At 37.3% G+C, this 17700-nt stretch overlaps 1 protein-coding gene across 2 annotated transcripts in view; it reads left to right on the top strand.

Moving 5' to 3' along the window:
* The first annotated feature begins 408 nt into the window (after nt 1-408).
* The window catches only part of trpc7b (transient receptor potential cation channel, subfamily C, member 7b), a 68376-nt gene continuing 51084 nt past the window's right edge, over nt 409-17700 (top strand). For both annotated transcript variants that reach the window (XM_016570977.1, XM_016570978.1), the window contains exons 1-2: nt 409-827; nt 8544-9306. In XM_016570977.1, coding sequence (XP_016426463.1) covers nt 466-827; nt 8544-9306 — 1125 coding nt within the window. In that variant the 5' untranslated portion in view covers nt 409-465. The remainder of the gene's footprint in view (nt 828-8543; nt 9307-17700) is intronic.

The raw sequence follows: 17700 nt of genomic DNA, 5'->3' as shown, positions 1-17700 counted from the left end.
TTTAACATAATAAAACCAGTTCATTTCAATGACAAAACACTTCAGAAGATGTTCAGAATGTGATTACCTCTTTTGCATACAATAAAAGTGACTGGTGGTGACTGTCAAGAAAGACTTTCAAGGAAAAGCTTTTTTTTTCAGTTTAATTGTGTGGAAAAGAGCAGCTCATACATTCTTCGCTGCATCTCCTTTTGTGTTCCACAGAAGAAAGAAAGTCATACGGATGACGGATAAATGTTCATCAGGCATATACTTGTGTCTGTAGTGTTTCAATCCACACAATGTATTGTGTCTATGTAGTGTTTCAAGCTCTCATTTGAGGTGTTTGAGTGTGTGTGTGTGTGTGTGTGTGTGTCACTGGGTGTGTTTTGAGGTTAAAACTCTGCTCCCACTTGTTGCTGAAGTTGCGCGTCTCAGTTTCAAGAAGCCCTTTCCTTCACCAGATGCGGAGCACGAGCTCTCCCGATGTCTGACGAAGGCGAGGGGCTCCGTGCCTCCTCTTCCTCCCCCTCCCCGCCCTCCTCCTCCTCTTCTCCCGCTCCTGCCGGTCAGACTCGTCTCCCTCAGCCGCCGAGACCCCTGAAGCGGCGGGCATCTGCGCCACTTCCACGCACCGACTCGCGACCCAGAGACGCGTTTCCCAGGGATCCGCTGGACTTGATCGGGCGCTCGCCGGCGCGTCTAGGGCGATGCTGCGCCGCGTCTCCGGTGCGCGACGGTCTCCAGAACCGCGGACAGCGGCGGCGCTCGCCACACAGAGCCGATCATGAGACGTGCAGCCCGCAGGAGTTGATCGAGACCCCGCACAGCTGCGCTCCACCGGACACGTGAGTCCAACCTTAAGATCTTATAAGGAGATCACTGTGAAGTGTGAAATGTTTGCCAGGTAGCCCTAAAATTGTGCTTCATGTGGTAACGTAACCTATCATTACGTTAACTGGTTTATTCAAGTCAAAATTTAGTATGACCGAATCAATATCCAAACTTCCAAAGTCATTTTAAGGATCGAATGAGGTAAAAATGGGTCTTTAGTGTAAGAACAGCCTATTTTTACTTTTACAGTGAATTTAGATATAGCCTAGATTTATATAGGTTTATTCTGTAATTTGCGCTTCTGTCTTTATTTATTCATTAGGCTATTTTTTTTATTAGCCTATTAATCATTTAGTTTTTAATTAAAGTTATCCTAATTTAATAATAATAAATTGCTGTCTATTCATTTATATTGTCTCTTTAACGTTATTAATGTATTTAAAAATAATTTTAAGTTACTTTTTGAGGTTTTTGGTCATTAGCACCTCAGTTTTTATCGTGTGAGTGGCGTTTTGAAGCACAAGGTGTGGCGCGCGTTTTATTTTTAATTTAAGTTTTATTTTTTTTTAAAGTAGTAGGCCTAACTATTATCTGACTGATCATTTTGTTAGAATTAGTGGTCTGATTTTTAAGGTATTATGACAGAAGTTAGAGTTTCTTGATCGACGTTCTCCAGTGTGATGCGCATGCGCTGATCGCTTTTCCTCGTTGAGTTGGTGCGAGAAACAGGCCCGAATCACCACGATGAGTCTTTAAATATTGATGTCTGACAGCTTGCTATTTATTATAGTGATCTTTAGCTGATAATTGCCTGGAAGTGTGTGCAAAGTTGAAAGAAACAGAGGCATGAGAAAAGTGGTTGTAGAGTTGTTTCTGGTTTCAAGACGCTGCCTGCAGCCTGAGGTGAAAACAATAATAACCTGCCAAAATATTCTAGACAAGCTGTCTGTGTCATCATCCGATCCGCTCTGCTCCAGTTGATACTGCAGGCAGAATCAGATCTTCATTAATCTCCTCGTCAATCTCCAGATGAGACTTGACTTGAACATGGCTGGAGCTACAGTATTTTCCAAAAGCATTTTCAGGGTTCACACAAATATGGAGATTCTGTCAGCATCTGCTCACCTTTATGTCCGTCTGAAGCTGTCAATATCTTCCTTGAAACACAAAAGAAGAAATTGATGAATGTTTATTCTGTTTTTTCCTCATACATTCCAACAGCAACTGTGAGTTTTTATGCTCCTAAAAGTACCATTACAGTAGTTTATGCGACTTGTTTGCAATGTTCAAAGTCTTCTGAAGCAATACAAATGCTTTGTGTGAGAAACAGACCAACATTTTAGGCTTTTTTTGGTCATTTTTGGAGCTTGACAGTCACTGGTCACCATGTACTTTCATTAAATAGAAAAGATTTGTGTGTACATCAGGATATCTTATTTTGTGTTTCATGGAAGATAGAAAATTATATGGGTTTGAAGCAACAAGAGGGTGTTTTTTTGTTTGTTTGATTGTTTTGAGGTGAATTACTATTTATGTAGACTTTATATTCAACATGGAAGTAAATCATATGAGCAAATATAATATAAAAATATAAAAATTAAAAAAATTAAATTAATAAATAAATAATCAGTAATTTAATAAATAGTGAGTTTGGGAGAACAATGGCAGACTGAATATTTTTTTATTCTGCTAAAAATAGTGAAAAAATAGAAATAAATTAATGAATAAATAATAATTAAAAGTAGAAATTAATAATAATATAAATGATAATATTTATTATTTTATATAGTAAAATATAAATAATATACATTATTATTATTATTAGTAGTAGTAGTAGTATATCAGAAGTAAATAACATAGGAAGGCTAAAAATGAAAGTATTTTCCTCACTTTTGTTTATTCAGACACAGAGAGTGTTACAAAATGTCTTAAAATATGGTTCATAACACTCACACTAGTTTATGTGAAACTTAGCCAGGAGAAGATCATGCAGTTTTCTTTTATAAATGCTCACTCATTTATAATAATTGCTCCGCCCCACGTTTCAGATTGGCTTGAATAAGCCACGCCCAACTACAAACCCATTCTGATCAATAAAACCATGATGGAAGAAAATTACAGAAGGGTATTGCTAAAAATAGTTCAGTCTATCACAAAATGGACTATATAATCAGATATTTATGTATGTTTGTGTGGTATTTTTGTGCTTATAGTACTGCAAATTTAGATTAGCAAGTCAAATTAAAAAAATTGGATTGGTTGTGAGCATGGCCTCTCGTGTGCTTCACATGAGAAGTGCACTATGTAGGGTGACATACTAGTTAGGATGCTGCATCAGAATGTAGCTTCTTATGTGTTTTTGTGTGTTTGTGTTGTATATAGTAAATAGGATCTGGTCACCTCAAGTGTATTTTAGAATTGTTATATACTATTGTAGTTAAATTTTTTATTTATTATTTTTTAATATTTCAATTTTCATTTAAAATTTAGTTACATTTTGATTAACTTTGTTATGTGCTTTTGTCATTTGATTGCTAGGGTGCTTGATAGGTTTTTTCTTCTTGTCTGGAATAAAAAACAGTAACTTCCTAGTCGGCTTCCTGTTCCTCGTTTTTTCGTTCATTTTTCTCCCAGTTTAAAATATCAACAGAAGCTCCGTCATTTCAAAGTGTTTGTAAAGAGGGTCATCACTTCTTTTATCTGGCTCTTTCCGCTCTGTTTCATCTGTCTCACTCCTCTGGCTTGTAGTCTTCGCTCTCATTGTGATTCCAGCTGCTCCTTTCATTCTTTGTGCTGATGAGGAGCAAAAAAAATCCATTTCTATGCTGATGCTGGTACAAGAGAGAGATGAGAGGTGATCTGCAGTACAGTAGGATGAAAGGATAGACCAAGTTTGCATATTATTCCTTCTCTGTGCGAGTGTGTGTCCATCAGCTCCATATGTTCTCCATATGGATGGACTCATAATTCATTCCCTGTTTAAACTTCACTCATGTTAATCTTAAGATGCCAGATCAAACTCAAGCATATCATATAGTCATTAAAATGACTGGGTGTCATTTTTCTGGATGTTAAATATTTCCTCCTGTGCCAGTTTGATGTTCACTGTAAGTCGTTTGGTTTGACTCCTTAAAGATACTTTCAGTGATCTGTTTGTTTGCAGCCAACAAGAATATTTCAATAATTTAATTTAAATAATTTGCATGTTCACAGTCCACATGACATTCAAGCAAATAGATAAAATATTACATTTTTAACATTTATTAATATTAAAATATTAAAACATTGAACATTTTCACTTATGTTTTATGAACCCTATCAACTTGAATAATAATCTCTACTACTAATAATGATCTTCATCATCATCATCATCATCATCATTTTAGCTTAAAATAAAATAAGTTTTAACAAAAGTCACAAAATCACAGAAATATACTACTGTTGTAAATCACAACTGCACTGTAAAATAAAAATGAGCATTTGATAATAATTATAATCATTTTATTTTACAAGTTACAATACTAATATTTGTCTGAAATTCTTCACTTTCAAACGATCAAAAGCTAATGTTTCAAATCCTTAAAATTTTTTTTCATGTTATACAGTTCTTTAATTAATCTCAGCCTTTGATTTGATAATCCCACTTACCTATATCGCATTTGTTTTTCTTTAAATTTAAAATTTGATGTAATTAATTATTAGCTTTTCATTAACTTACAAACCCCCGTTTGGAAAACCCTGGCATAATGCATCGCATCATATCTGTGTAGAAAGACCTACTGTACACTCTTAAAAATAAAGGTTCTTCACAGCGATGCCATAGAAGAACCTTTTTTGGTTCCACAAAGAACCATTCAGTCAAAGGTTCTTTAAAGAACCATCTCTTTCTTACCTTTTTATAATCTGAAGAACTTTCTTTCGCCACAAACAACCTTTTGTAAAACAGAAAGGTTCTTTATGGAACCATTTAGACAAAAAGGTTCTTCTATGGCATCGTGAAGCACCTTTATTTTTAAGAGTGTATCTAGAGACCAGAATATCATATAGACTTGGAGTTGGGCTCTGGAGTCAGTAAATCACCACCTAACAACCACCCAGAACACCCTAGCAACAAAGTGACACAAGGTGATTTTTTTTTTGACATTGGTTTATAGAATGAATCAAGTATTGCACGGACAACATAAAAGTTAAACAATGCTTACATTTTCCTCAGAAAAAGTAAAAATCTAGTTATTTATGCAACTCCGTTTTGTGGTAGAGCTGGTGCCACAGATATCGGTCACATTTAATCAGACACAGACTTTATGCAAACACATGCAGTTTGCGCACCTGTAGGGGTGTGTGTGAGAGTGACAGACGTATCTGGAGGATCTTGATGACCTCACACACACACTGTGCTCAGCAGGGCTCTCTCTCTCTCTCTCTCTCCTTCATGTCCCTCAGGGAAGTCGCACTGTTTGAATGGCTTCCATTTTCAGCCGCTCTTGTGTGTGTTTGATGTGTCAGAGCGCTGTGTAATCTTCTTTCCACTCTCTTTATCACGTCATTCTTTTATTGGTCTCTGAGGAGCAGAGTATCAGGTGACCGCTGGACCACCTGACTGACTGAACATCACTGCAAAACTACTCACTTTTACTTTTTCTCAAGAAATTGTGGGTGGTTGCCAAGCTGTTGCTAAGAGATTCTCAGGTGGTTGCAAGAGTGTTTGGGGTGGTCACTAGGCCGTTGCTGGGACACTCTTATGCGGTTGTTAGAATGTTGCTAGGGCATTCTGGGTGGTTGCTATGTTATTCTTAGCTATTGTTAGAGTGTTGGGACATTCTTAGGTGGTTGCTAGTGTGTTGCTAGGGCATTCTTAAGTGGTTGTTGGGATGTTGCTAGGGCATTCCTAAGTGATTGCTAGGGTGTTTAGGGTGGTTACTAGGGTGCTGCTGGGACACTCTTATGTGGTTGTTAGGGCATTCTCAGGTGGTTGCTAAGGTGTTGCTAGGGCATTCTTAAGTGGTTTTTAGAGTGTTGCTAGGGCATTCTTAAGTGGTTGTTAGGGGTTGCTAGGGCATTCTTAGGTGGTGGTTGGAGTGTTGCTAGGGCATTCTTAAGTGGTGGTTAGGGTGTTGCAAGTGCATTCTTAAGTGGCTGTTAGGGTGTTGTTAGGGCATTCTTAAGTGGTGGTTAGGGTGTTGCTAGGGCATTCTCAGGTAGTTGCTAGGGTGTCCAGAGTGGTTCCCAGGACGTTGCTAGGGCAATCCTAAGTGATTGCTAGGGTGTTCAGGGTGGTTACTAGGGTGCTGCTGGGACACTCTTATGTGGTGGTTAGGGCATTCTCAGGTGGTTGCTAAGGTGTTGCTAAGGCATTCTTAAGTGGTTGTTAGGATGTTGCTAGGGCATTCCTAAGTGATTGCTAGGGTGTTCAGGGTGGTTACTAGGGTGCTGCTGGGACACTCTTATGTGGTGGTTAGGGCATTCTCAGGTGGTTGCTAAGGTGTTGCTAAGGCATTCTTAAGTGGTTGTTAGAGTGTTGCTAGGGCATTTTTAATTGGTGGTTAGGGTGTTGATAAGGCATTCTTAGGTGGTTGCTAGGGTGTTGCTAGGGCATTCTCAGGTAGTTGCTAGGGTGTCCAGAGTGGATCCCAGGACGTTGCTAGGGCATTCTTAAGTGGTTGTTAGGGTGTTGCTAGGGCATTCCTAAGTGATTGCTAGGGTGTTCAGGGTGGTTACTAGGGCATTGCTTGGACACTCTTAGGTGGCTGTTAGGGTGTTTCTAGGACATTCCTAAGTGATTGCTAGGGTGTTCAGGGCGGCTACTAGGGCGTTGCTGGGACACACTTTTGTGGTTGTTAGAGTGTTGCTAGGGCATTCTTAGGTGATTTTAGGGTGTTCAGGGTGGTTGCCAGAATGTTGCAAGGGAATTCCTACTGTAAGTGGTTGCTAGAGTATTCAGGGTGGTTGCAAGGACATTATTCTTAAATGGTTGCTAAGGTGGTTGGAGTGGTTGCTAGGTGTGTTCTTCCTCTCTGGTCTTCAGTAGTCCTGCATCCTCATGTCTCTGTGATCTTCTGGTCTGTAAATGTGTCTTAGGTCTTTCAATGTTAGTCTGTAGGATCACCTGTTTTCTGCTCCAGCAGGTGAAAATGGTGCGTCTGATCACTTAGTGAAGCACCAGCACACTCTCCTCAACATCACATGATGCACACACTGGACTTTCATACTTAGTGTTAGAGGTCTGATCACATCATAAACATAAATATGAGCAACAGCAATAGTTATGCTTGACTTAACAAACACCACTAATTAAACAACATATGCTGCATTGGTGGGTCTAGCCGGAAAACTTTGGATTCTCTCTGTGGGGTTGTTTGTGTGTGTGTAAAAGCTGAGAGTGTTTTTGTTTTATAGCAGATTGTGACTCGTGATTTGCTGCAGTATGAAATATCTCGCTCACAGAGAGTTTGACAGCATTTGGAAATTAAATGTTCAAAGCAGCACAGCATGTACCAGATGACATAATGATCTGCTCACTGCACATGTATGTTTCATGTGTGCGTGAGTGCATCTATGTTTCTATGCTGTATAACCAGTTTGTGAGTGTAAAACTAGTTGCTTCTGAGTACATTTTCTCCTGAAGCATATGTGTGCAATTTTAGACAAGACTGTGATCAAGAGGGCTAAAATTGATATGATTTTACAAACAAATTTGCATCCTACAATCATGTCATTTTTAAAGTGTGATATATTCACCCTCTTGTGCTTTATGATGGAAAATCAGACTATCACACAGACTCTTAACTGGAAATGACAAAAATTGAAATGTGTGTGTTGAAATTGTGGCAATTTCTTAGCTTTTGCTCCTACTGTTGAACATCACGTGTCTGTCTGTGTGAGATCCATTGAAAGCGCTGCGGCCCCGAGCTGATCTCTGATGTCATTGATTATTGGGCCAATCAGAGGTCAGACAGTCTCACGTGGCGTGAAAGGCCAATTTAGCAACTTCTAAAAGGAGAGCTGTGATTGGCCATTTTAGACCGTCAGTCTATTGACAAACAGTTATGGACTGAATCTCGTGCTGTGCAGTGAGCAGAACAGATTAGACTAGTTGAATTAAACACACTCATTTAAGCTATTTAGCAGCAACCGTTTACAGCTAGTTTGTGACGTTTTCTTGATGTTGTTAAAATCAATGTTATTTTAGTATCATTATGAACATAGTATTTATTAATATTTTGAGGTTTTAGTAATTGCTTTAAATATTATTGTTATTATTATTATTATTATTATTATTATTATTGTCTATATAGTATTTGTTTAGTTTTATTTCAGTTTTAGTTTTAGTAATTTTAGTACTTCAACTTAAACTAAATGAAAATTTGAAATTTTACCTTAGCAATGAACTGAAATATTTTTTATGCTCTGTTTTACTTCTGTTAAAGGGATAGTTCACCCAAAAATTAAACTTCTGTCATTAATTACTCACACTCATGTCGTTGCAAACCCGTAAGACCTTCGTTCATCTTCGGAACACAAATTAAGATATTTTTGATGAAATCGGAGAGCTTTCTGACCCTCCCATAGACTGCAACGCAACTGACAGGCCCAGAAAGGTATTAAAGACATCGTTAAAATAGTCCATGTTATGAAGCTAAGAGAATACTTTTTGTTCACAAAAAAAATAAATAAATAACTTTATTCAACAATTCCTTTCCAAGACTGATTTTTGTTTTGTTTTCTCTCAGGTCAGAGGTCATGCATCGCAGGCACACCACCCTGCGAGAGAAGGGCCGTCGGCAGGCCATCCGAGGCCCTGCCTACATGTTCAGCGAACGTGGCACCAGCCTCACAGCGGAGGAGGAGCGTTTCCTTGATGCAGCAGAGTACGGTAACATTCCCGTCGTCCGCAAAATGCTGGATGAGTCCAAAACGCTTAACTTCAACTGCGTGGACTACATGGGGCAAAACACGCTGCAGTTAGCAGTCGGCAACGAGCACCTGGAGGTCACAGAGCTCTTGCTAAAGAAGGACGGGATGGCACGCATTGGCGACGCGCTTCTTTTGGCGATCAGCAAAGGTTACGTGCGAATTGTGGAGGCCATTTTGGCTCATCCGGCATTCGCAGGCGGTTTGAGACTGACTTTGAGCCCGCTGGAGCAGGAACTGAGGGATGACGACTTTTATGCTTACGACGAGGACGGGACGCGGTTTTCGCATGACGTGACGCCGGTGATTCTGGCCGCGCACTGTCAGGAGTACGAGATCGTACACATCCTGCTGATGAAGGGTGCCAGGATCGAGCGGCCACATGACTACTTCTGCAAGTGCTGCGAGTGCACAGAGAAACAGAGACGTGACTCGTTCAGTCACTCCAGATCACGCATGAATGCGTACAAAGGGCTCGCTAGCGCCGCCTACCTGTCACTGTCCAGTGAAGATCCCGTACTGACCGCACTAGAGCTCAGCAACGAACTCGCACGACTTGCCAACATAGAGACGGAGTTTAAGGTAAGAAACAAACAAAAATGTGTCATATATTGAAGTAAAAATTTTGCGTTTTTTTTAACAATACACATTGACTGGGACGCTAAAATATTTTACATTTTGTAACAATAGAAGCAGTCAAGCAGTTAATATTTGTTATATAGTACATATTGCCCTACACATATATACTGCATTTATGCAGATACAGTTGGACGTACTTGTATATCTAATTCATATAAAAAGCTGGGTGATAACATAGTTACATTTTACAACAAATTAATAAAAATCAGGGACATTGCAAAAAATATTTTCTTAAGTAGTATTTTTGTCTTATACAGTATATAAAAATTCTTAAATCAAGATACATTTACTTGAGAATCAAAATGACATAAGATATTAAGTCTTGATTTCTGAAAAATGTATCAGAAAGAAGTGAGTTTATGCTTAAAAAAATCTGTAAATGGGTTTAGAAAAACAAACTTAATTCAAAGGGAAAACATGATTATTTTTCTGACCCCATTGGCAGATATTTTTATTCTTGTTTTAAATTTTTTTGAATGTATTTTAATGTAAAGTAAATGTATCTTGATTTAATTTGATGTGATTTAAAAATTGTTTTTTCTTATTTGCAATTGCTGTTAGTGATTCTGTGCTACTCTTGGAAGCAATAACCTCCACCCAGGGTTTCCTGTAATTGTGCATCAGACCTGCACATGGTCGGGAGGAATTTAGCACCAAAGTGGTTTCATTTTAGCGGTTTTCTTGATATATCTGGTGTGAATTGCTCTCTTAAGGTGATATCACAGCATCTCAGCGGGTTTGAGGTCAGGAATCTGATTGCTTCACTCCAGAAGGTCTGTTTTCTTTGGTTAAAGGGCTCATATGATGCTATTTTCAAAGATCATTATTTTGTGTATCGGGTGTGATAGAATATGTTAGCATGCTCAGGGGCCGACTTGCCCATTAGGCAAAGATAGGCAACCGCCTTGGGCCCCCAAAAGCCAAGGGCCCCCTAAAATGCTTTTCATATAGGAGATGCGCATTAAGCGCTGACACGCAAATGGTTGCTGATTACGGTGTTTATTACCACGACAACCGTCCGAGTTGAACATGCTTTTTGTGTATCCTGCTTGAAGGAGATTAAAATATTATGCATCTATAGCTGTAATTAAATATTGAGAAACAGTGTGTGTTATATGTTTATAATTGTAGGCAACCTTTGCACACAGGCTTACGCTAGTAACTCATCCGTGGACTTTCCTCGTTAATATTGGCTATATTTTTTCACACATTTCTCATTCTATATTTCTGACGTTCCAAAAGCGCCTCCTACTGGCAGAGAATGAATGTTCATTTTCAATAATCCAGTCTGTAGTTTTTGTTCAGACCAATGCGAAAATCCACCCACATAACCCCGTTTTAAATTAATATAATAATTTATACTTCTGACTCACCCCTGGTTTAAGCGCTCAATTGTGAGGTTATTAATATAATAATTTATACTTCTGACTCACCCCTGGTTTAAGCGCTCAATTGTGAGGTTTATCATTTTATAATTTATTTTGTTTTTGTGAAAACCTGTATCTCAATTGTAAATCAGTTGCTATTTCGTGGTCTACAACATAAAAGAAAGCGATTATAACATGTACATGAAAAATGTAGAAACATTGGACACAACTATGGGGCACCATTGTGCAGCAGCAAGCATCACAACAAAAAAGGAACCTCAAGGTTGATCTAGGAAAATGTGTGCAAATGTATAGGGCCCCATTCCTGTATTTTGCCTGGAGCCCCCAATTCACTAAATCCGCCCCTGAGCATGCTTTAATGTTCAAAAAACACATTATTTTTCACATTCGGTACATTATTGTAGCTCCTCTATGCCCAGTCTAAAACGCATCAATTTCTACAAAGCCTCTCCTTCTGAATAGTTAGTGTGCTCTGATTGGTCAGCTGATCCAGTGCGTTGTGATTGGCCAAACATCTCAAGCGTGTGTTGGAAATGTAATGCCCCTTACCATAACCACAAACGTTTGCTTCCAAAGCTATTATAAAGACCTGTTGTTGTCAGTTTTACCATATCAAGCCTGAGTCAAATAAATCTGAATGCAGATGACCAAACCGATAGATCGGAAACAACGTGCGTTACTCAACACGTCACCGTTTAAACAGTCAATAGCAAATAATAAAACACTTACAGTCTCTGATTCAGAAGCACCAAATTGGTCTATAGCAAAGTTGAAATTGCCCCATTTTTTACAAACAGCCTTTGTGCACTGCTGCTTTTTTACTCTCTCAGGTTCAGGAAACTGTCCTCTGTAAAATGAGCTGCACACACTCAAGCATTTAGTTTGCACTGTTCTGGAACAGTGTTGCAAATAAATCTTAGCCACTGTTTCTTAATTGTATTTACTTTTTGGAAGGTCAAATAAAGTGCTTTTGCTTTCGCATAGAAACACACAGAGTCTCCACAACATGGCGGCAACAGCACTACTGCCTTACCTGAAACCCTGCCTTCATTCTTTACGTATTACGTGCGGCATTATGCAAATATTCCCACATAGTAACGTAGATATGTGAGGGAGGATTTGTTTTTGTGGCAGACTTTGAGCTTTGTAACTTTGCAGATCATATACACTCACAAACAGATACATAACACTAAAGAAAAAGGAAAACATGAAAACGCATCATATGACCCTTTTAAAAGTCAATCTGTTGTTGACTTAGTCTGTGTTTTGAGTTGTTGTCCTGTTTCTTTTAAGCTTCAGTTGGTGGTCATATAATGTCGACTCTCATTACAATAGTGTGCTGATAAACCTTAAAATTCATTTTCTGTTGAAGATATAGCAAGATGTGCAGGACCTGAGGCACTATGTATGTTTTTCACGACATGTTGTGTGGTGTTTTGAGATTTTTTTGTTGGAGGCATGCATATTTCGTTACGCATTGCATCTGGTGAATATTCAAAATTAGTGAGTGTTTTTTATAAGGTATGGCAACTCTGACCAACATCTCTAACGCACCTAAATAAGATTTGAATATTGGCTAAATGTAAACAGGTTTACAGTCTTTGGGTGAATTAAGATATTTCAAGGTCACAAAAGAATTTTTTTTTTTTATATCTATAAACATAGCAACTATAAACATAATATAAGTACCATTTATTATATTTTAATATTTTTATTGTATTTTTAAATTATATTTTTCATATATTACATATATATATATATATATATATATATATACACATACACACATATATATATATATATTACATTCTAATAAATATTTATATTACATTATACATATACTATTTTCATTATATACTTTTTAAGTTTATATTTTTGTCCTTATTTTTGAATGTGATTTTAAATATATTATAATATTTACGTTATTTTTGCAAATAGAAAAATACCTTTTAGACCTTTAAGTTTAAATTTGGGAAGAAATATGAAATATATTAAAATATTGCTGCAATCCAAAAAAAATCTTAATGAGACTAAGTTTCTTCATCCAAAATAATTTTTCTTCCTTTATACTTACTGTAGTTGAACATGTTGACGTGTGTACTTTACCTGTTTAGACTCATTGGAGCACATACAATACATACAGATCTGTGTATAAAGTCATTTGGTGTTAGGTAAGGAAAGACAACAAAAACACTCAATATAAATAATGAGAATATTTCACAAGCACGTCTCATCTTCCCGAACTACATTAGAGCAGCAGCAACACTGAATCTTCAGGCAATACAATCAGCTCTCACTGTATGAGAGCAATGAATAACAGCGTGTGTGTCTGTGAGAAATGGAGCAGGAAACAGTCAGATAATGTACTTTGAGTCTGATATTTGGGCCGATGGCTTTTACTTCATACGGACGTCCTGACCTGGAGAAGATGAGAAGCCAGCAGAAAGAAAATTAGATAGAAAGAGAATAGCTCTGTGTGTGTTTTGTATTTGTATGTATATTAAAAGTATCAACTTATCAAATACATTAGGGGAAGTCGCGTCTCTTGCACTCCATGTTTTACATGAACAGCTCCTTAAGAAAGTTCCCTATGTAGACAACTGAACTGGATGTGTGTGAGGAGCAGGTGTAAGTGTGTGTTTGTCAGGGCTCAGATGGTGGCGTGTGCGTCCACTACACAACTGTAAATTAAAGTGTTCTTCACACAGGAGTGTGTGTAATTAACTACAGCCCGTCTCTCTAGGGCTCTCTCTGTGTGTGTGTATTTGAATGTTAATTTGCACATCCAGTGTTTCAGTAAAGAGTCCACACGTTCAGCAGAGCAGCATCTGTTTCCCAGCACACACTGCTCACTAATGAGTGTGAGTCTAATCCATCTGACGGCCGAATCCTGCTGGACTCCTCAGGGATCGGATCCGTCTCTGGCCCGAATCAATCCTCCTCTAGAGCCACCTGACAGCGCGCTTTACACCACATGTGTTCTATTCATGTAGAAAAGATGTTTAATGTAGTTTTGTCCAGTGTTGGATTCAGTGTTTTAGTAGTTTCATCCTCAGATGGACTGAATATCAATGATGAATATCACATGCAAATTTGGCTATATATAATTTTCAGATCTAAGATTTATCTGCCTTTGTGTTTTTTATATACATATAAAGTTATTTACTTACGTTATATACTATTATACATTGCATTAATCTTTAGTATTTATTTGTAAATTTCCTGTTTTCATTCATTAAATACAATTAATTAAAACTAAACAATTACTTAAAATTGCTTAACAATTACTTAAAAATACACACACACACACACACACACACACACACGCAAACAAACATACATTCATTTAGTTAACTTGATGTACTAAAATAAGAAAAAATTAAAATAAAACTGACATATTTTAAAAATGATAATTATTAAAAAAATGACAAAAACACAAATCTATTCTTCATATATTTTATCTTAATACATAAGTGAAAGTAATATGTAATTATAATATATAAAATTACATTTGGATAATATATAAGTTTGAATTAAATATTCTTCATATATTTTATGCTCATATGTAAGTGAACATAATATTATAGATAATATTTTATAATAAAGCATAATGTATCGAATTTAATTAATAATAATAATATATTATTAAAATAATTATGTATGTTTTAAATATTAATATTTAATAATATTAATTCATATAATAATATATTATTTGTATTATCATTATTAATTAAATGTGATATTGTCACGCTACAGTGAATGAACGCACAAAGAAGATGAAGATCAAAGCACATAGTCTTTAATAAATCCACAAGAGGGTAGTGATGGGACGATTGATACCGATGCTCCGAAGCAGTTTTCAAAGCACTATTGTATCACACACTGTGCCGATGCTTGTATCGAAATGACAATACCATGTGATTGATGACGTTTGAAGCTTTGAACGTCATGCGGTAACCGAAGGTCGGATTCACACTTCGCATGACTCTTGTGTTTGACTTTACATTGACTTGGTTGTGTGCGTGTACACTTATTTGGGATTCAGTAGAATAGTTCAGAATAACCGCAACACCAGACAGAAACTGAATGCACGTCACACCTCTATTGCATTTTATCATGTTCTAGCTGGGGTCTCAGAGACCCCGAACAGCTCACCCAAAATATTTTTGCTACTACTCACGTCAATTATTAATTATAATCACACACTTGTATATTTTATATTATTGATCAATATGTGAATCCATTGACCGGACTACGCATGACACGAGTTGGCACAGATTAAAAACTTTTTCAAACCATCCTCTGCTCCGCGATGTTCCGTTAGATAGGCTGGATAAACCGAGTCTGACCACCAGATGTCGCTAATGCGCACAGTAATGAACGGCACATTTTTCGGCACAATTTGATAAAAGCCTCAAACGGTTCAAAAAGCCTCGGTTTCCCATCACTACAAGAGGGTAAATACACAGCACAGACAGGCAGGCAGGCAGGATACACACGTAGGGACGAAGTAGACCGGACAACCAAACACTGAACTGACTACAACTTAAATAGGGTAGCTAATGAGGGACAGACAGGTGAGGATGATTAACAAGACACAGGTGAACTAACTAATCAAAGAGAGACAGAAACTGGGTCAATGAACACATGAGGGATGAAAACACAACAAAACAGTCCTGGGGCCCGTTTCAGAAAGGAGGTTAAGTGAAAAATCTGAGAATGTAAACCCTGAAATGAGGGAAACTCTGGGTTTTCCGTTTCAGAATGGGAGGTTTGTCAAACCCGAGAAAGCAGGGTAAGTCAAGCCCATTTCTGAAAGGGAGGTAACTTATACTCAGAGTCAGTTACCGTGGTAACTTACTTTGTGAACCTAACCTGGTCAGGAGCAGGTTTTCGAGGTAATACTTACTCAGAGTCAGTTACCGTGGTAACTTACTTTGTGAACCTAACCTGGTCAGGAGCAGGTTTTCTTCGGTAAACCCAGAGTTTCTTTCGGTCTCCTCCTCCTTTTTAAAGCACAAGCGATGTTTAAATACTTCATTCATTCATGCACGCTGCAAAAATGCTTTTAAAAATGCTTTTTTTCTTATTTCAAGTACAAATATCTAAAAAGTCTAAAATCAAGATGGATTTTCTATATAAGAAAATGATATAAGATATTTAGTCTTGTTTCCTGGGGGGATCTAAATTAAGTGCATTTTACTTAAGCAAAATTATCTGCCAGTGTGGTAATAAAAATAATCTTAATGCAAATGGAAAACAAGATTATTCGGAGTGTCTATTACTAAGTGCAAATTTACAGTAGCTCCGTCCTCCAATGTCACACAAGGTTAAATATGACACGTGTGATTAACAGCTTCAGTGGTGTAGGCAGTAACGTGTTGGTCACGGAAAACTAGCTTGTGATGCGATTGATCGGGTTTGAGTCCGGCTTTTGCCGAGCTCACTCTTCTCACTTTTCCCATCACACATCCATAGAATTTATTTTCAATAAAAATGAAGAAAATGTTCTAAAAGTGGAAGTGCCTAACGAGTGTTTAATAATGATAAAAGTATTTATAATTGTAATAAATATAATCATTTACATGCCGTTATTATTGTATCCTGTTAATGTACAACAATACTGAGGTGTAAAAAGTATGTATCCGCCAGTATAAAGTATAAATAGCATCTAATTATTATTTACACTTATTGCAAAGAACTGCTACTTTTACATGGTAAATAGAATATATCACTATTTTCACTAAGTGTAAATAGCATCTAGAGCTATTTGCACTTAGCCTACTGTAAATAGTATATATCACTACGAAAGTTTGCTAATTCCACTTAGTGTAAATAGCCGCTGCCGTATTTTTCTTACCCTATTGGCAGATCATTTGTAAAATAAGAAAAATGCACTTAAATTATTATTATTATTATTTTATATATTTTTTTGCCCGTGGGATACCATGAAAATGAATAGCCTATTAGTTCAATAACCTACTGTTCTGCCAGATTTTACCTGTGATATTATAACAGTAATAAGAATTAAACTTGTATTGACTCTGAAGTATGCAGACGTCTTTTTGTCGGGTGCTGTTGCCATGGTGAATCGTAATATCAGAGCTCCATTGATCATGGCTTTTCATAGTCATGGTGCACGCGCAAACTCAAGAGTCAACCTACTCAGAGTTGACTGAACTAACACAATTTAGCTGTTCTGAAACCGAAAACTCAGAGTTTCTCATCTCAGAGTAAGTCAGCTCAGAGTTTGAGTTTTAATTCAGAGTTGGTTGAACCTCCTTACTGAAACGGGCCCCTGGGGCCCGTTCTACGTACGTCGCTAACTCCGTTAGCTGGATTTGATTGTTGACGATTTGGCATGATCTTGGATTGTTTGGTTCTTCAAAGCTAATCCCGGATTTGCTGTCATAGCAACAGGTCCGTAAACTTAAACCTGCTCGGGAGCAGGCTTCTTTCATATAAACAGGATTAGATTGCATCTTTTTAAGCAGAATTGATATTTAAAATCTGTCAGCTACCACTGCTACTTTATTACTTACAAGAGTACCCTACTAATTCAGGGACAATAATTAAAAATAATAATCATTTAAAAATTTATTTAAAGATAATATAATAATGTTTGTGTAGTCTTTAATACTATAGATACAGCCAGTTTTACTCCCTGAGAGATTTATTCGTCATACAATTATTACTTCATAATTGTATTTGAGTCTTACACACATGCTATACAGATAATGTAGAGTCGTGCATTAATTTGAGTGATGACAGATATTATGGGAGTGGCTTGATGGAGTGCAGGAGATGCAGAAAACATGATCTTGACCCTTAAGAAACTTTAATTTTGTTCGCTTGGCTGTTTCCTTATAAAAGTCCAAAAATTTGTCACGGATAACTCAATCCAGCCAGACTAATCATCAACAACAGCTGCGTTCGAAGAACCGAATTA

Source organism: Sinocyclocheilus rhinocerous, unplaced genomic scaffold, assembly GCF_001515625.1.
Source record: "Sinocyclocheilus rhinocerous isolate Xijiao unplaced genomic scaffold, SAMN03320098_v1.1 scaffold50, whole genome shotgun sequence".
Lineage (NCBI taxonomy): Eukaryota > Metazoa > Chordata > Actinopteri > Cypriniformes > Cyprinidae > Sinocyclocheilus > Sinocyclocheilus rhinocerous.
This window is presented reverse-complemented; position numbering and strand designations above follow the sequence as displayed.